This window comes from Leucopleurus acutus, assembly GCF_964270905.1.
Source record: "Leucopleurus acutus genome assembly, chromosome: 2".
NCBI classification, from domain to species: domain Eukaryota; kingdom Metazoa; phylum Chordata; class Mammalia; order Artiodactyla; family Delphinidae; genus Leucopleurus; species Leucopleurus acutus.
In genome coordinates, this window is record NC_139143.1 from 93,353,653 (window position 1) to 93,374,513 (window position 20,861).

Genomic DNA, 20,861 nt, shown 5'->3' on the forward strand with positions numbered 1-20,861 from the left:
AAAGTTGTCTTAAAAAAACAATGGTTTTCCATTTCTCATCAAATAGAGCCTGACTTTTCAGCCTGGTATTCAAGTTCCCCCAGGGTCTGGCCCCAACTGCCCTTTCTATTGTTATGGCTCGACATGTGTGTAGAGCATTTTTCTCAGGCTCTACTCACATCTTCAAGACCCAACTCAAGGGGGTTTTTCAAGATGGTGGAGGAGTAGAAGGATGTGGAGTTTCTGCCTCTCCACAAATGCAACAAGAATACATCTACAGGGCTTCCCTGGTGGCGCAGTGGTTGAGAGTCCGCCTGCCAATGCAGGGGACACGGGTTCGTGCCCCGGTCTGGGAAGATCCCACATGCCGCGGAGCGGCTGGGCACGTGAGCCATGGCTGCTGAGCCTGCGCGTCCGGAGCCTGTGCTCCGCAACGGGAGAGGCCACAATGGTGAAAGGCCCGCGTACCGCAAAAAAAAAAAGAATACATGTACAGGCTCCCGACGTGCGCAGCACAGAGGGCAGGCTGGAAGGCCTGCAGGTTTGCGCCTGCCCGGCTGCATCGAGGCTCCAAGGGGCGCTGTGAACCACAGCAGGTTCTCGGCTGCTCAGCGCTGCATCTCGGGCACGCTGGCCTCAGCCTCCCCCTGCTCCTGCACTGGCCGCAAGGCCTTGTCGGGCCCGGGGGTGCCTCGCTCCTGCAGTCCTGGGCCCACCTCGAGGCTCGTGCACGTATCCGGGAAGCACGGCACAAGGCCAGCGAACGAGTTGCAGCACGGTGGGGTCTCCTCCTGCACCGGGCAGCCCACCGGCTCCCCCGTGCCGCTGCCCAGCCCCTCCGGACCCTCCTGTGAGTTCTGACTGACGTAGACCACGATGATGTTGCCCTTGAAATTCATCACCTGCCCGCTGGAAATAAACGTGGAGTTACTGTTTCCAGTCACATTTCCTACAAAGGGAGAGGAAGAGAGAACACACAGAGGACATGATCCAGCAATCCCACTTCTGGGCATATATCCAGAGAAAACTATGGTTGGAAAGGATGCATGTATCCCAATGTTCACTGCAGTGCTGTTTACAAGAGCCAAGACATGGAAACAACCTAAATATCCATCAACAGATGAATGGATAATGAAAATCCATTGTGGTACGTATATACAATGGAATATTACTCAGCCATTAAAAAGAATGAAATAATGCCATTTACAGCAACATGGATGGACCTAGAGATTATCATACTAAGTGAAGTTAAGTCAGACAGAGAAAGACAAACACCATATGATATCACTTAAATGTGGAATCTAAAAAAAATGATACAAGTGAACTTGTTTACAAAACAGAAACAGACTCATAGACTTAGAAAACAAACTTATGGTTACCGAAGGGGAAAGGTGGAGGGGGGGATAAATTGGGGGTTTGGGATTGACATATACACACTACTATATTTTAAATAGATAACCAAAAGAGACCTACTGTATGGCATACATAACTCTACTCAATGTTTGCAATAACCTAAATTGGGAAAGAATTTGAAAAAGAATAGATATATGTATATGCATAACTGAATCACTTTGCTGTACACCTGAAACTAACACAACATTGTGAATCAACTATCCTCAAATATAAAATAAAAATTAAAAAAAAAACATAGACAGGTGCTCATAACATCGAGCGTACTCTACACTACAGGTCTACTCTCTATTATGCCTATGTCTTTCTGCTCTCACCAGTTACCAAGTTAGTTCTTAAGTCTGTTTTTAACTAGTTGAACCTATTAGGAAATCTAATGAAATACAAGCGTACCTCATTTTCTTGCTCTTGAATTTATTGTGCTTTGAAAATACTGCGTTTTTTACAAGTTGAAGGTCTGTGGCAACCCTGCATTGTCAGATGATGGTTAGCATTTTTGGCAATAAAGTATTTTTAAACTGAAAAAAAAAAATACATCTACGGATGGAACAATTCTCACAGAGCACCAGCTGAACACCATCAGAAGACCTTGGACACTGGAAAGGACAGGAAAGATCCCCACATAACCAGGTAGGACGAAAGAAAAAAGAAGGGAAAAAGAGGAGAGGAAGCAGCGTGGGGCTTGTGCCCCTTGGTGGGGAGCTGAGGAAGAGGAGAGGTTCCTACATCTGGGGAAGGCCCCTCACCAACATGGAAATCAGTTGGGACAGAAGGGGAACATCTGAGGCTGTCAGAGGAGGGTGAAATGGCTGGTCTGTGGCAGCCAGGGCAGGACAGAGTGTGACCTACACAGATGGTCTGTGCCACATCCCTGCGTGCCCCAGACTGGGACATGTGTCTGCTGGTGTGCACAAGGGCTGGGAGCTGGAATGTGGGTATTGGAGAGCAAACCCAGGGAGAAAACTGCTGTTGGCTGTGAGGAGACAGCCTGAGGGGACAGGAGGGAGGCAATTGCAACCGGAATGCTTATGGAGGAAACCTGGACTGCCACAGAAGCCAGGTGCCACTGTTGAGTGACACGCAGGGGGTGGAGCCGCCATTGCAGCTTCTCTCTTCCCATGCGCCACCCCCTGTCCCCCCAAGTGCTAGGAAAGGTCTCCACAGAGGCTGCACGCACACACCTGCCACCAGGTGCTAGGAGAAGCCCCTACTGTGGCTGGCTTTCTTGTGCCTACTCCCGGGCACTAGGAAGGGCCTCCACCAGGGCTGGTCCTCTCACAATGGCCACTGAGTGCTGGGAAAGGCTCCTACTAGGGCCAGATCTCTCATGCCCATGGCCACCGGCTTCCCCGGGCACCTCCTCACTGACAGGACTGGATCTCTCACAGCTGCCAAGCCCCCAAACCCTGTGCACCTGTCACTGCCGGGGCTCCCACAACCCCAGCAGCCATGCCACCTCTACATCTTGTCGTCACCAGGGCAGTCCCGAGTGCTCCAGGGCAGCTTCGGGAGCAGACCCCTGTGGGTGGCGCATGTGCAGAACTGGGACTAAAATCACAGCTGAGCCCAAGGGACGGGGCAACTAAGGAAGAGGAATGAAAATCTTTACATGCAGCTGCACAAGTCACAGATTAAATCCCTGCAATCAGCTTGGTAAACCCTGCATATATGAAATATCTGAATGGACAGTGAGTGTTCCCACAACTGAGACTGGGGGCAAATACAAGCGACAGTTGGGCCAGGTCAGAGTCTGAGCTACTGACACAGTGCCCAGAGTGGGTCCAGAGACCTACCCAGAGGTACTGGAGGCCTCCTAGGGAAGTGGAGGTTGGCTGTGACTCACAGTGGGGGCAAGGACACTGACAGCTGAGACCCCAGGAAAATATTATTATTACTATTTTTTTAATGTTTTGTTCTGTTTTTTAAAATTATTATTTTATTTTTTATTAAAATTTTTTTATTATGTTTTTTACTTTCTGCTTTTACTTTTCTTTTTTGGTGTTTTCTGTTTTTTCCTTGTTATGTTTTGTTTTTAATCTTTTAAAAATCATTTTTGTGTTTGTTTTATATTTTCTTTGCTTTTTGTGTGTGTGTGCATTTGCTTTTGTTTCTTGTTTTTTGTTTTTGTTAGTTTTGTTTTTAATTGTTTGATCTCGTTTTTTGGGTTCTCTTATTTGTCTGGTTGTTCTCTTGTGTTTTGTTTCCTTTGTTTTTGTTTCGTTTTTTGTATGTGTGTGTGCTTCTAGTTTTTGTTTTTGTTTGTTTGGTTTCACTTTTACCATTTGTCTTGGGTTTTATTTGTTCCTTTGTTTCCTTTTTTTTAAACTGTTGTTGTTACTGTTTGTTTGTTTTTGTCTTTGCTATTTGTCTTGGGTTTTGTTAGTCTGTTTTCTTCCCCCCACCTTATTTTATTTATTTTTTTGCCTTGCAGCTTGCAGCATCTTGGTTCCCTAGCCAGGGGTTGGGCCTGAGCCTCTGGGGTGGGAGCACCAGAGTCCAGGACGCTGGACTGCCAGAGAATTCCTGGCCCCAGGGAATATTAATCAGCAACAGCTCTCCAGGAAGTCTCCATCTCAACTCCAAGACCTGTACCCACCTAACTGCCTGCAGGCTCCAGTGTTGGATGCCTCATGCCAAACAACAAGCAAGACAGGAACACAAACCCACCCATCAGCAGACAGGCCTAACGTCATATTAAGCTCATAGACCCACCAAAACACACCACCTGATGTGACCCTGCCCATCAGAAGGACAAGATCCAGCTCCACCCACCAGAGCACAGGCACCAGGAAGCCTACACAAGCCACTGGACCAACCTCAACCACTGGGGGCAGACACCAGAAGCAAGAGGAACAATGACATTGAAGCCTGTGGGAAGGAGACATCAAAAACAGTAAGTTAGACAAAATGAGAAGACAGGGAAATATGTTGCAGATGAAGGAGCAAGGTAAAAACTGACAAGACCAAATAAATGAAGAGGAAATAGGCAGTCTACCTGAAAAAGAGTTCAGAGTAATGGTAATAAAGATGATCCAGGATCTTGGAAATAGAATGGAGGCATGGATCGAGAAAATACAAGAAATGTTTAACAAGGACCTAGAAGAACTAAAGAGCAAACAAACAGTGATGAACAACACAATAAGTGAAATTTAAAATACAGTGGAAGGAATCAATACCAGAATAACTGAGGCAGAAGAACAGATAAGTGAACTGGAAGATAGAATAGTGGAAATAACTGCCATGGAGCAAAATGAAGAAAAAAGAATGAAAAGAAATGAAGACAATCTGAGAGACCTGTCTCTAAGATTATAGTCGAAAACTTCCCTAACATGGGAAAGGAAATAGCCACCCAAGTTCAGGAAGCACAGAGAGTCCCATACAAGTTAAACCCAAGGAGAAACATGCTGAGACACATATTAATTAAGCTAACAAAAATTAAATACAAAGAAAAAATATTAAAAACAGCAAGGGAAAAGCAACAAATAACATACAAGGGAATCCCCATAAGGTAATCACTGATTTTTCACCAGAAACTCTGCAGGCCAGAATAGAGTGGCAGGATATATTCAAAGTGATGAAAGGGAAAAACCTACAACCAAGATTACTCTACCCAGCAAGGATCTAATTCAGATTCAACAGGGAAATCAAAAGCTTTACAGACAAGCAAAAGCTAAGAGAATTCAGCACCACTAAACCAGCTTTACAACAAATGCTAAAGGAACTTATCTAGGTGGGAAACACAAGAGAAGGAAAAAGGTCTACAAAAACAAACCCAAAACAATTAAGAAAATGATAATAGGAACATACATATTGACAATTACCTTAAATATAAATGGATTAAATGCTCCAACCAAAAGACACAGACTGGCTGAATGGATACAAAAACAAGACCCATATATAAGCTGTCTACAAGAGACTGACTTCAGACCTAGGGACACATACAGACTGAAAGTGAGGGGATAGAAAAAGATATTCCATGCAAATGGAAATCAAAAGAAAGCTGGAGTAGCAATACTCGTATCAGACATAATAGACTTTAAAATGAAGACTATTACAAGAGACAAAGAAGGACACTACATAATGATCAAGGGATCAATCCAAGAAGAAGATATAACAATTGTAAATATTATGTACCCGACATAGGAGCACCTCAATACATAAGGTGAATGCTAACAGCCATAAAAGGGGAAATTGACAGTAACACAATTATAGTTGGGGACTTTAACACCCCACTTTCACCAATGAACAGATCATCCAAAATGAAAATAAATAAGGAAACACAAGCTTTAAATGACACATTAAACAAGATGGACTTCACTGATATTTATAGGACATTCCATCCAAAAACAGCAGAATACACTTTCTTAAGTGCACACAGTACATTCTTCAGGATAGATCACATCTTCTGTCACAAATCAAGCCTTGGTAAACTTAAGAAAACTGAAGTCATATCAAGCATATTTTCTGACCACAACACTAGGAGATTAGAAATCAATTACAGAAAAAAAAAACAACTGGAAAAAACGCAAACACATGGAGGCTAAACAATATGCTACTAAATAACCGAGACATCACTGAAGAAGTCAAAGAGGAAATAAAAAAATACCAAGAAACAAATGACAATGAAAACACGACAACCCAAAACCTATGGGATGCAGCAAAAGCAGTTCTAAGAGGGAAGTTTATAGCAATACAATCCTACCTCAAGAAACAAGAAAACTCTCAAACAACCTAACCTTACACCTAAAGCAACTAGAGAAAGAAGAAGAACAACAACAAAAAAATTAGTAGAAGGAAAGAAATCATAAACATCAGAGCAGAAATAAATGAAATTGAAACAAAGAAAACAACAGTAAAGGTCAATATAACTAAAAGCTGGTTCTTTGAGAAGGTAAACAAAATTGATAAACCTTTAGCCAGATTCATCAGAAAAAAAAAGGGAGAGGACTCAAATCAATAAAATTAGAAATGAAAAAGGAGAAGTTAAAACTGACACCACAGAAATACAAAGGATCATAAGAGAATACTATGAGCAACTATATGCCAATAAAATGGACAACCTGGAAGAAATAGACAAATTCTTAGAAAAGTACAACCTTCCAAGACTGAACCAGGAAGAAATAGAAAATATAAACAGACCAATCACAAGTAATGCAATTGAAACTGTTTAAAAATCTTCCAGCCGGGACTTCCCTGGTGATGCAGTCATTGAGAATTCACCTGCCAACTCAGGGGACACGGGTTGAATCCCTAGGCCGGGAAGATCCCACATGCCGTGGTGCAACTAAGCCCGTAACAGCCCGTGGAGCCTATTCCTAGAGCCCGTGCGTCACAACTACTGAGCCCACGAGCCACAACTACTGAAGCCCATGCACCTTAGAGCCTGTGCACCACAACTACTGAGCCCACACACTGCAACTACTAAAGCTGGCATGCTCTAGGTCCCACATGTCAAAACTACTGAGACTGCATGCTGCAACTACTGAAGCTGGCGTGCCTAGAGCCCGTGCTTGCAACAAGAGAAGCCACCGCAATGAGAAACCCGTGCACCACAACAAAGAGTAGCCCCACTCGCTGCAACTAGAGAAAGCCTGCACGCATAAATGAAGACCCAACGCAGCCAAAAATAAGAAAACAAAAAACAAAAAAACAAAGAGTTGAGTCCTTTAAAAAAATTTTTTTCCAGCAATCAAAAGTCCAGGACCAGACAGCTTCACAGCCATATTCTATCAAACATTTAGAGAAGAGCTAACACCTATCCTTCTCAAGCTCTTCCAAAAAAATTGCAGAGGGAGGAACACTCCCAAACTCATTCTATGAGGCCACCATCACCCTGATACAAAAACCAGAAAAAGATATCACAAAAAAAGAAAATTACAGACTAATATCACTGATGAACATAGACGCAAAAATCCTCAATGAAATACTAGCAAACCAAATCCAACAACACATTAAAAGCATCATACACCATGTCAAGTGGGATTTATCCCAGTGATGCAAGGATTCTTCAATATACGCAAATCAATCAATGTGAGACACCATATTAATAAATTGAAGAATAAAATCCACATGATCTGACTTCCCTGGTGGCACAGTGGTTAAGAATCCACCTGCCGATGCAGGGGACACAGGTTCAAGCCCTGGTCCCAGAAGATCCCACATGCTGCAGAGCAACTAAGCCCGTGCACCACAATTACTAAGCCTGTGCTCTACAGCCTGTGAACCACAACTACTGAGCCCACATGCCACAGCTACTAAAGCCCATGTGCCTAGAGCCTGTGCTCCACAACAAGAGAAGCCACCATGATGAGAAGCCCGTGCACCACAACAAAGAGTAGCGCCCGCTCACTGCAATTAGAGAAGGCCCATGCACAGCAACAAAGATGCAGTGCAACCAAAAATAAGTAAATTTAAAAAAAAACAAATCACATGATCATCCCAATAGATGCAGAAAAAGCTTTTGACAAAATTCAACACCCATTTATGATAAATACTCTCCAGAAAGTGGGCATAGAGGGGAACCTACCTCACCATAATAAAGGTCATATATGACAAACCAACAGCAAACTTTATTCTCAATGGTGAAAAACTGAAAGCATTTCCTCTAAGATCAGGAGCAAGACAAGGGTGTCCACTCTCACCACTATTATTCAACACAGTCTTGGAAGTCTTAGCCACAGCAATCAGAGAAGAAAAAGAAATAAAAAGAATCCAAATCGGAAAAGAAGAAGTAAAACTGTCACTCTTTGCAGATGACGTGATACTATACACAGAAAATCCTAAATATGCCACCAGAAAACTACTGGAGCCAATCAGTGAATTTAGTAAAGTCGCAGGATACAAAATTAATCACAGAAATCTCTTGCATTCCTATACACTAACAATGAAAGATCAGAAAGAGAAATTAAGGAAACAATCCCACTTACCATTGCAACAAGAAAGAATAAAATACCTAGGAATAAACCAATCTAAGGAGGCAAAATACCTGTATGCAGAAAACTGTAAGATGCTGATGAAAGAAATCAAAGATGACACAAACAGATGGAGAGATATACCATGTTCTTGGATTGGAAGAATCAATACTGTGAAAATGACTATACTACCCAAAGCAATCTACAGATTCAATGCAATCCTTATCAAACTACCAATGGCATCTTTCATGGAACTAGAACAGAAAATTTTACAATTTGTTTAGAAGCACAAAAGACCCCGAATAGCCTAAGCAATCTTGAGAAAGGAAAATGGAGCTGGAAGAATCAGGCTCCCTGACTTCAGACTATACTACAAAGCTACAGTAATCAAGACAATATGGTACTGGCACAAAAACAGAAATATAGATCAATGGAACAGGATAGAAAGCCCAGAGATAAACCCACACACATATGGTCACCTAATCTATGATGAAGGAGGCAAGACTATACAATGGAGAAGAGACACCCTCTTCAATAAGTGGTGCTGGGAAAATTGGACAGCTACATGTAAAAGGATGAAATTAGAACACTCTCTAACACCATTCAGAAAAATAAACTCAAAATGCATTAAAGGCCTGAATGTAAGGCCAGACACTATAAAACTCTTAGAGGAAAACATAGGCAGAACACTCTTTGACATAAATCACAGCAGGATCTTTTTTGACCCACCTCTTAGAGTAATTACAATAAAAACAAAATTAACAAATGGGACCTAATGAAACTTAAAAGCTTTTGCACAGCAAAGGAAACTGTAAACAAGACAAAAAGACAGCCCCCAAAATGGGAGAAAATATTTGCAAATGAAGCAATGGACAAAGGATTAATCTCCAAAATATACAAACAGCTCACACAGCTCAATATCCAAAAAACAAACAACACAATCAAAAAATGGGCAGAAGACCCAAATAGACTTTTCTCCAAAGAAGACCTACAGATGGCCAACAAACTCATGAAACAATGCTCAACATCACTAATTATTAGAGAAATTCAAATCAAAACTACCATGAAGTATCACCTCACACCTGTCAGAATGGCCACCATTTAAAAATCTAGAAACAATAAATGCTGGAGAGGGTGTGGAGAAAAGGGAACTCTCTTGCACTTTTGGTGGAAATGTAAATTGATACAGCCACTATGGAGAACAGTATGGAGCTTCCTTTAAAAATTAAGAATAGAACTACCATATGACCCAGCAATCCCACTACTGGGCATATACCCAGAGAAAGGCATAATTCTAAAAGACGCATGTACCCCAGTGTTCACTGCAGCACTATTTACAATAGCCAGGACATGAACACAACCTAAATATCCATCAACAGGAATGGATAAAGAAGATGTGATACATCACATTGTATGGAATATTACTCAGCCATAAAAAGGAACGAAATTGGGTCATTGGTAGAGACGTGGATGGACCTAGAGACTGTCATACAGAGTGAAGTAAGTCAGAAAGAGAAAAACAAATATCGTGTATTAACGCATATATGTGGAATCTAGAAAAATGGTACAGATGATCTTATTTGCAAAACAGAAACAGAGACACAGACCGAGAACAAACGTATGGATACCAAGGGGAGAAGGGAGGGGGCGGAATTAATTGGGAGATTGGAGTTGACATATATACACTGTTGATATAATGTATAAAATAGATAACTAATGAGAACCTACTGTATAGCTCAGGGAACTCTACTCAGTGCTCTGTGGTGACCTAAATGTGAAGGAAATCCAAAAAAGAGGGGATATATGTATACGTACAGCTGATTCACTTTGCTTTACAGTAGAAACTAACACAACATTGTAAAGCAACTATACTCTAATACAAATGAATTAAAAAACAAAAGAAAACAAACAAACAGGACTTCCCTGGTGGCGCAGTGGTTGACAGTCCGCCTGCTGATGCAGGGGATACGGGTTCGTGCCCCGGTCTGGGAGGATCCCACGTGCCGCGGGGCAGCTGGGCCTGTGGGCCATGGCCGCTGGGCCTGCGCGTCCGGAGCCTGTGCTCCGCGATGGGAGAGGCCACAGCAGTGAGAGGCCCGCGTACCAAAAAAACCCAAAAAGCAAACAAACAAAAAAACAAACAAAAAACAAAAGTGGAGTGGAGCTTTAGTGACTAGCTTCTTTCAACACTCACATTGTGTTACAAACTTAAACTGTGTTTCCTACTTTAGCATTCTAATCATTCCATGAGATGAGTCCTTTTATATTTTGTTTGGGGAAAAATAAATTAAAATTTTAAAGTGTAAAGAAAAAGGCATAAGAATTAAAAAGAAAGCAAAATATATGGAAATACAGTTGTTGAAGTATTTTTAAATATTTGTGACATAAAAATGCATAGAATTCCCTATTAACAAATTAATATTAAACCTAAAAAAAAAAAGACCCAACTCAAATGTCACTTCCTCCATGAAGACTATCCAGATAATCCAAGTAAGAAGTGATCTTTGCCTTCTCGTTGTTTTGTTTTTCTGACCCTGACCCTGACCCTGACTGCCTTCTCATAATTTTGGTTGCACCACATTTATGGTCTTATCACAAATGGTCTTCAATTATAGTTTTTTGTTTACTTACCTTCCCTGCTAGAATAAAGGATCCTTGAATGAGGACAATTTGTTGTTCACTACTGTATCTCCCCTCTTCCCCATTCTCTTGCATGTATACAGACCTCATAAATATTCATTAAATGAACAAATGAAGGAAAACTAAATAAACAATCAAATGAAAGATGAGACTTCAGGTTTGATTATATTTTGAACAAGACTCCAAGCCTCACTAAGAGCTCCAACTCTCTATTTAAAAAAAAAAAAAAAGGTAAATTGCTTCAATTGCAAGTATCAGTTGACTTTTGCCTCTTGAGGACTGTTTCTGAAACCAAAGGCAGAGTGTGATTCCCTGTGTGGTATGTGGGAAGCTGACTACGAAGCTCACGACGGGTGGATTGAAGAGCATGATGAGGTCTCAGAATGCTGTAGTGACAAGAAGCCGATTGGAAAATGGGTAGGGGATTTTCCTGTTGTGGATGATGTGAAAACCTGAGCAAAGCAAACAAGCTGTGTTAGAAGTGTTTTATAAGCCTCCTCTGTGTCCATTTCTAAAAGGACAAGCAGTTGATTCTGGAGATAAAGGAGGTCATTTTTTCCCAGCCATTGCAGCCCTTTGGGGATGGACTCTGCTTCAGTAATAGCACCATTCCTTTTGTAATAATAGCCCTGCTGCTTAGGCAGCAGCATTCAGGGAAGTACTGTTTGCCAGGTTCCTAGTCCTCCTCATAGGAAAGGACCATCTGCTCCTGGCATAGCAAAGGTGCCCAGCCAGAGACGAGCAGAGACTGTGCCAGGCGGGAGACCTGGAGTAACTGATGGAGTGAGTCAGAGTGGCTCTCACACCAAGGCCTAACCACAATAGTTATTTATCACAGTAGAGCTATTTTAGGTATGCTCAAAACCATGTGAAGCACTGTGGGTTACACAAATGTATAGAAGACACTATCATTGCCCTGGATAAGCTTAAAACTGTGGGGGGCATTTTATATGCTTTCTTTTGAATAAATTCCTCTTTTATATAAACTTACGAGAGACAATGAACATGTGAAGAAACTAAGAAAACTTCTATAGCTGAATATAAATATTTATATTGAAGGGATTCAGGTCATAGTGAGATGGAGTTAGGGGCAGGATTTTTGAAGAAAAGAGTAACTAGCTTTTATGGCTTTATCCTGGTGAAAATTGGGGAAATGACGAGAAGTGGCCAAAGAAAAAAGTTCTTAAGAACTTTTATCCAGCCTTAGTTACCAGGAGAGACTAGATTGGAAGGTACATAGATAGGAAGATGACTAAGAGCTTATCGCTGCACGAATCCAGCTGTGAAATGGGGATGGTGGTTAACATGGGAACGGAAAAGACAGGTTGAATTTGAGAGTCATTGAAGAGAAAGGACCAAGAGACCTTGGTAACCAAGAGGATGCTTACAAAGTACTGACTGTTTCACAGATAATATACAAAGGCCACATCAAATCAGTGACCGTGGGTATGTAGGGGAAGGCAGGAGTAGTGAAACTGAGGCAAAGACTGGTAAGTGGCTTTCCAAGGGTAAAACGTGCCTCCGCAGAAAGAAGGATGTTCTGAGAAAATTGAATGTCGTTCCTATTAACTAGTTTATGTTGTCCTAATAATCCCCCCGCGTTCTTTTTGGTTAAAGATTCTTTGTCATCGAACTCCCAACCTCCATGACACTGATCTTTCCTCTTAAACTGGCACATTTCCCTCTTGCTGGAACAGGTGACAGTGTAATCAGCACTCCTCCCTGTTGTCATCTTCCTCCTGAACAAACACCAGAGCCAGATGAGGAAGCAGTGAGATGTTCCTTCCTCACTCTTCTTCAGGTACTACAGTTTTACTTTCCGGTAGAACTCACCCTTGATGGTTCTGATAAAGTGTTTATGAGTCTTTTACTGCATGGAATTGTTGTGTTCGCTTAGGGTTTATGTCAGACTGGTTTAAATGGTTCACTGTAAATTCTTCAGTTCTTTTAGGTTTTTGCTAGTCTTTGCTGAATGACTTGTTTCCCTTCCCCAGCTCTTGATCTTCCCACAAGACACAAATGAGTCAACAGAATCTTCATCAAAAAGAAAGAGAAAGACAAATACCGTATGCTAACACGTATATATGGAATTTAAGAAAAAAAAATGTCTTGAAGAACCTAGGGGTAAGACAGGAATAAAGACACAGACGTACTAGAGAACGGACTTGAGGATATGGGGAGGGGGAAGGGTAAGCTGTGACAAAGCGAGAGAGAGGCATGGACATATATACACTACCAAATGTAAGGTAGATAGCTAGTGGGAAGCAGCTGCATGGCACAGGGAGATCAGCTCGGTGGTTTGTGACCACCTAGAGGGGTGGGATAGGAAGGGTGAGAGGGAGAGAGATGCAAGAGGGAAGAGATATGGGAACATATGTATATGTATAACTGATTCACTTTGTTATAAAGCAGAAACTAACACACCATTGTAAAGCAATTATACTCCAATAAAGATGTTAAAAAAAAAAAAAGAAAAAAAAGAATTATGCTCCTATTGTCCTCCAGTATCTGTAGAAAGAAGTGTGAAAAATTAAGTGGTAATTAAACATAAAACAAGTGTTTTGTTTTCACCCTCAATTTGTTTTTTGCTTGCTTGAGTCGTCTGCTCAGGAAATGGCCTTTCAGCTAAGTGGGTTTTTGAGGTTTGGTTATTTCACGGTTTTTCTATATCCTTTGGGTTTAGAGTGGAACAGAATCCTAAGCATTGCTGCTTGCTTTTAAAGAAGATCTGCACTTCTGCTAAGACACTATTTTCAGATCCTCATGTGTTGGATCTCAGCAAGTTTTTCTTTCTTACCTAACATCTATCTCCATCTTATCCCTCCCTAAGTTGAGAACAAACTTAGAGAGAGATTGTTCTGAAATATAGGCTTGAGGAAAGTAGACTTGAATTTTATTTTATTAGCTATCTTTTTGTTTATTCATTAGTAAATTTCTTGTTTTGATGGAAGTGAAGACATTCTAAGGTGACAGATTATGAAACTATATGTCTTTTAGTTGTCCAAATATAGAAAATCACTTTCCTTTTAGGGTTATGCTTTGCTACTTTGCAAATAAGTTTGGAATATTTTAATTTTTATCAGTAATTAAGTCTATATCTTAGTTCTGAGATGCTTTATAAACTGGTTAAGAGTGTTTTTCACCATGTTCTGGCTTGTTCATTATTGTATAAGCAGCCCCTAACATAATACTTAGCATTCAGGGGGGACTCAATAAATTTGTTGAACAAATTAGCAGATTTTGTAGGTCTTTTTCTAATTAAAAATGGCATAATAATTTTAAAAGAAGAACTTAAAAAATCTTTAATCTCAACCCTTCTGCAATTGATTCTGTTTTGCATCTTTTAGTCTTCATTTAACAATGTGCATACTTTTACATGGTTTTGGTTATTGTGAACTTGAAATTTTGTCTTCAAAAATTTTTTCCCATATTTTGTGCTTTTAAAAAGCCAAATTAAATTGCATTATTTAGAGCAGCAAGAAAATCTCCTAAATTTAATGATAGTTAGGAATAGTTTGAGAACTACTATTCTACTCTCATCAAATATTGTTGAGGATATGGTTCATTTTAATTTATTATGTGGATCGGGATTGAAATTCTTCATTGGCTTCACACTGCCTATAAGCAAGATACCTCATGACCTTCCCTTCCCTGTGGTAAGGTTCAATGAAGTAGATGCAGCCAAAGAGTTCAGAATCATTTCCTAGAGGAAGTTTGAATAATGTTGCAAAACAGAAAGGATTGCTAATAGCAAATAGAGGAAGTTCTAACAGCACATTTCCAAATTTTCTTCATGACTATCTTAGACTAATTTTGTTCTCATATTTATTGAACTTCTGTCCTCGAACAGAGGTGTTATGCTGATTTTTGCCTCGTTCTCACACCAAATGAGACACGCTTGGGTAGGTTTGTACCCATTGAGGAGGGAACTTATGCAAGCTGAGATTTGCAAGCTTTTTCTAGAACAGCTTCCCTATCAGGGCCCAAACGCTACATGCACAGTGTGGCTTCCAGAAACAATGGCCTTTCCTGAGGCTTTGGTTGAAGAGTAGAAATACCTTCTCTAGAAATAGTTCTTCAGGCTTTCTGCCCTAAAAGGTGTATTGTTGCCAGCTAGGTGGTTGATTTTACTCTTTTTCTGTTCCTCCATATTTTACTAGCATTACATACAGGGGATTTTATGCCAGATTCCTGGTCAGGTGCTCTTCTTGGGGGCCACCGTGCCCCTGGATCCCCTATAGACCAAGTGCTCTCAGTCTTTATAGCCAGAACCCAAATGAAGCTCAAAAAGTACTGGAAGGTGGGGGTGGGGTCCTGAAATCACACTTCCCTTAATGGAGGTTAGCACTTCCCCAGCTCTGGGAGAAACCCAGACTCTCAGAAGCAGCTGACTTTGCTTCATCCAAAAGAGAGTTAGGTCTATATGGCAGAATCAAAAGTTCTAAATAAAAATGCCTTCTCTGACGAACAGAAGTTTGCCACCGATCACACTAACAAGAAACCTTTTAGAAGATGTCTTAACTCCAAACAGTGTCTCCAAACTGGGCCTAAATGAACTTTTACAGAGTTCATTTGGGACATGAGGAAACAGAAGGTGTCAACAGGGCCTTTGTGCTCATTGGGGATATGGGGAGAGGCAGAACCATCCATGAGACCTGTAATTCTGCCTTTTCTCTAGGAAGCAAGAAAAATTGTGAACTTTGCTTAAGGGCGACGGAGTGGAATAGTCTCAGAGCTAAGCAGCCCACACACACATTACATTCTGGCTAGCCTCTTGTTTGTTAAAAACTTGAATTGCAACCAGGTTCCTCTCTTGACAAGGAAGGCGCTAGGGCCCAGGAGTGAGGTGCTGGCTTTGTTGTGTGACCACAGAGTCTGGTTACGTACTAATTTCCTCTAGGGCTTGAGATGAAGTCAGTAAACCACAACCTTCAACATGCTCTGCTCAGGTGGCAGCAGTGGCTTCTCGGTGCTGTCTCGGCCATGACACACATCTAATATGCCCTCCCTTAAACCACTTGTAGACTGTCTGTCTTGCCCTGCAGCATGGACCAAAGAGAGATTCTGCAGAAGTTCCTGGATGAGGCCCAAAACAAGAAAAGTAACAAAGAGGAGTTTGCCAATGAATTTCTGGTAAGTCCGATGTGTGACATTCTCAGGGTAGTTACATAGACTGTTTGATGACAGTGGTCCAACTCTCCTAGACCAACTTGCTCTTGGGATAAACTGACCTTTCAGGGGAAGAAGGTAACCTAAAAGTTTAACTTCTCTAAGTGGTTTTTGTGTATTTTAGATGTTCTCTCCAAAATATAGTTTTAAATATTTTGTTTGCTAGTTTAGAGTTTGACTAGGAATCCTACAGATGATATACAAAATTCCAGTTGTATAAATCTAATATTAATTGAATATCTGTAGTTCCCAGGTATCTGAGTTGTGGTTTAGGCTTCAAATGACTAATTTTAATTAATATCAAGAGGAAAGAGATCAAGATTAACTTTTTATGCTTTTAGCCTCCCGTGGGTTCCATTTGGATAACAAAAACTCTTGAAGAGCACCGAAACTACTTTCCGCCATATTTCTTTTTTCTTTTTTTTTTTTATGAAGAAAAAAATATGAGAACATGAGTGTTTGCAGTAGCAGGGTTTCCTTAATCTTCTTTTGCTTGGAGGGGTGGAATGGCTAGGATGGGGAGTAGAGAAAAGTGAGGGATGGAAAGAAACATAAGCACAAGGTAGCCTGGGGTCAACTGGATTTGATTACCCAGAGGAACACTGCATCTCCTCTGGGGGAACGGTGCTTACTGATGCAGTGGCAGCTGGGTAGGACTCACTCATCCTATAACCCAGCACATCAGATGACGTAGGATGTCTGATAGTACCTATCATGTATTTGGGAATACTTCCAGCTGGTGTTTCAGAGTTATAAGAACTTCAAACTTTACCTTTTCAGCTATGAGGAAATGGGAAAAATAAGGGAATTTAAATATAAAATCTGAAATTAAATCATGACAGTGTCATCAACCAAATTATCAACTACTTGCCATGTTCCTTAATCTCACCAAGTCTCTGTTTCCTGACTTCTGAAATGGGGATCATAATGAATTTCCTACCTCTCTGCACAAGATTATTGTGATGACTAAATATCAATAATAATAATACTTAAATGTGGTCATTCATTCAGTAATATTTATCGAGTACCTTCTATGTACCAAGTTTAGTTTTAGGCACTGAGGATATAGCAGTGAACAAAATAAGAACCTTTTTGCCCTCATGGAGCCAACATTCTGGTACCAGATAGTAGATGTGAAAACACTCTGTAAAGTCCCGAGTGATTAGATGTTATGATTGAGTGATTGCATATTATGGTAGAAACCCCTATGTCAGCTCAACTTGGATAATGTCGTGGTGTCATGAAAAATGCACTCTAGTTGCCACTAGCCAGGCAGTCTTAGTCCTTCTAAGTAGAGTTAGCAGGGAGGGAGGGAAGGTAGAAAGCATGGCCTATGTGTCTTAGACATGTGCCTTCCCCTGGGCTATATCTCCTGAGCCAAATTCCCCCAATGCAGAGAGGTAAAAAGTGAGGTGAGGGGGGAGTGGCAGCCTCTCTTATTTTGGTTGTGTTTTTAAAAATAATATAGACTACATCCATAATATTTTACCTTTTCTTAGCTCAGTCATTATAGTCTTTCACCAAAATATAGCAGCTACCTCACCTCCTGTTTTCTCTGCCTCTAGCCTTGCCCCACCTTCAATCAATTTTCTGTTTAACACCCAAGTGATCTTTTAATACTACAGGTCTGGTTATTTTTTCCCTGCTTAAAAACCTTTCATAGTTTGTATTTTTTCCAGCTGTTTAAAACTGTGAACTATAATACGCATTGAGAAAAGTACATAAAATGTAAGTGTAACTGTAAAGCAGCCATCACCCAGGTCAAGGGATAGAACCTTGTCAGCCCCAGAAGACCTCTACATGTCTCTTTCCCATCAGGTCCTCATCCCCACACCCACCCTGTCCTGCCCTGCCGAGAAATGATCACTATCCTGACTTTTATATTAATCACTTCCTTGCTTTTCTAGCTCCTAATTCTAAGGACCTTGTTTTTGGGTGGTGATTAAGTGGAACCTCACTGTTCACTGACTCATGTCCTCCAGTGGAAAAACAGAGTCTTTCCCTCAGCCCCACCTAAAGGTTCAGCTGAAATACAAGAGAGAGTAGCTTTGGGGGAGTTGGGGAGCAGTGAATGAGGCCAGGCTACTTGCTTGGTATTCACAAGGTGAATACCACCCTTAAACTGGAAGGCTTTCCACCTGGTCATATACCACATTCCACCTTCAATCCTTAATATCTTCTCCCAGGATTTGATGTTTCTGAGGTTTGAGGGCTGATTCTGTGACACAAGGCCACTGCTGGCCTGAATGGTGGTGCCTCTGTGGGAATTATCAAAAGTCATCTCTACTTACAGGTAGACATTCTGTACACCCTGCCCCACCACTGAGTCCATGGCTTAGATTTCAGTCCTCACTTCCCCCTTGGCCAAGTATCTTTGTGCAGAGCACAAAGCCCTACTATGATAGCTAGAGCCAATACCATGCTGCTTTGGTCTTTTCCCAATGCCAAGACTAAACTCAATAATTCTTCTGTAGTTGAAACTGCCACTGACCACTCCTATAAGGTTTTCATGCATTCATTCAAATATTTATTGAGTGCTTACTATGTGCAAAGCATTGTGCTAGATGCTGGTTCTGCAGTGCAATACTCCATGCTTTGGTGGAGCTTATCTTCTAAGACATTAGAGGATGTCTTAGAGAGACAGACATTAAACAACCAATTACTCTATTAAATATTTAATTATACCTGTGATAGTCTTGGTGGGGTGTCAAGGAAGCATCACATTCATTATCTTATTTATTACTCATTTAAAAAAAACCCTAGGGCTTCTCTGGTGGCGCAGTGGTTGAGAGTCCGCCTGCCGATGCAGGGGACACGGGTTCACGCCCCAGTCTGGGAAGATCCCACATGCTGCGGAGCGGCTGAGCCTGCGCGTCCAGAGCCTGTGCTCCACAACGGGAGAGGCCACAACAGTGAGAGGCCCGCGTACCGCAAAAAAAACCCCAAAAAACAAAAAACCCTATGAGGTAGTTCTGATCTCTGACTTACAGATAAGGAAACTGAAGCTCTGAGAGGGTAAATAATTGGCCTAAGCTCACTCAGCTGTTCAGCCATAGACATGAAATTTAACCTGGATCTGTCATATCAGAGCCTGTGAAATTAATCCCAATGCAATAATGTCTTGCTTAATCCACTAACCGTAGTCCCTCAAAGGGCCTAGCATGAGGGTGAGTCTCTAGTTAGCATAGTTTCTATACAGCAGAAATAGCAGTGTGCAACCACACTATTGAAAATTTCTTAAAGTACTTAAAAAAAATAAAGCCTTATTGTTGTTTTTATAAAATCATATTATTGCAAGGTAAAATAAAATAAATTCACCATAGTACCAACATCCCAATAAATACAGTTTTGGGGGGGTGTAGAAATTCTAGTTTTTGTCCATTTATATTGATAGGATGCCTTTTATATTACTGTAATTATAAGCATAGCTAAAATTTTGTATTCTCATATTTTCACTTAGCATTGTAACAAAACTATCATGTTGGTTAAAAGCGATATTAATGACTTTTAATGCAGGATATTATGATGAAAATATAATAATCAAAGTAATAGCTAACACTTCTATATCTCTTATAGAAACTGTTCTAAACCCTTTTGTATGTCAACTCATTTAATCTATTGAGGAAGGCACTGTTATTATTTCCATTTTATGGATGAGGAAAATGAGACACAGAGAAGTTAACTGACTCACTCAGGGTCACATAACCAGTAAGTGGTGGAACTGAGTTTCCAGTTCCGGCAGTCTGGCTTTACCATCTGTACTTGTAACAACCTTGGAATCATATAAATCTGGGTTTAAATTTTCCTTCTGCCCATAATTAGCTATGTGACCTTGAACAAAGTAACTAAAAAGTGGTAACAAATAATATTCACTTTGTAGAATTGCTGTGAAGATAAAAGAATGAATATATAAAATGCCTGACATGTAGTAGGCACCCAAATAAGTTAATTATTTCTCTAGTTTTGGAAACTGATGTTATTTCTCATTTTTCCTGATTATTGATAAAACTGCAATGAATGTTTGTCCATGTGGTTTCCGCCTTCGTTTGGGATTATATCCTGGGGCTAGATCCCCACAAGTGTTTGTTATTATTCCTGGACCAAAGAGTATTAGCATCTAATTGGTTAAGGTTTGCCAAATATATTTCCAACAGAGTTTTTAAAACTTGGGATATCTGAATGTATCATCTTCTTTACCACCTTGATAGACTCAATTTAATATCTAAAAAAGATAGTAATAGGTAAAATTTTTGACTGCTTATCATATCCTAGGCAATCTAAGTGGTTTACCATATATGATCTTAATTACTACAACAACCCCAAGAGGAAAGCATTATCTTCATTTTACCCATGAAGTGGCAAAACCAGGATTTGAAACTCCAGTATGTTTGATTCCAAAGCCTCTTAGTCACTATACTTAAACTGCATCAAGCAAAATCATAGCATGTTTTATTTTTCTAATTTAATTAGTGTCAAATTGTACTTTGTTATGTTAATTTGATTTATTTTATTTCTGAGCCTGAAAATTTTCCATGACTATTTTCAATCTGCATTTCCTCATATGAACTTTCGGTTCATGTACTTTCCACAATAGCTAATCATGGAACCATGTTCCAGACTCTGTGCTTGAGTGCTTCACGAACAGAACCTCATCTAATTCCCAAAGAGTCCTTTTTAATGAATGGCTAACAAAGTCCCACACGGACCAGCAGCTGAGTGCTTCTCCAGCTTCTTACAGCACGTTCATTTTCT

At 40.7% G+C, this 20,861-nt stretch overlaps 1 protein-coding gene across 2 annotated transcripts in view; it reads left to right on the forward strand.

Moving 5' to 3' along the window:
- Positions 1-15,942: 15,942 nt before the first annotated feature.
- PTPN22 (protein tyrosine phosphatase non-receptor type 22) overlaps positions 15,943-20,861 on the forward strand; it is a 49,946-nt gene continuing 45,027 nt past the window's right edge. For both annotated transcript variants that reach the window (XM_082834775.1, XM_082834776.1), the window contains exon 1: positions 15,943-16,073. In XM_082834775.1, coding sequence (XP_082690901.1) covers positions 15,987-16,073 — 87 coding nt within the window. In that variant the 5' untranslated portion in view covers positions 15,943-15,986. The remainder of the gene's footprint in view (positions 16,074-20,861) is intronic.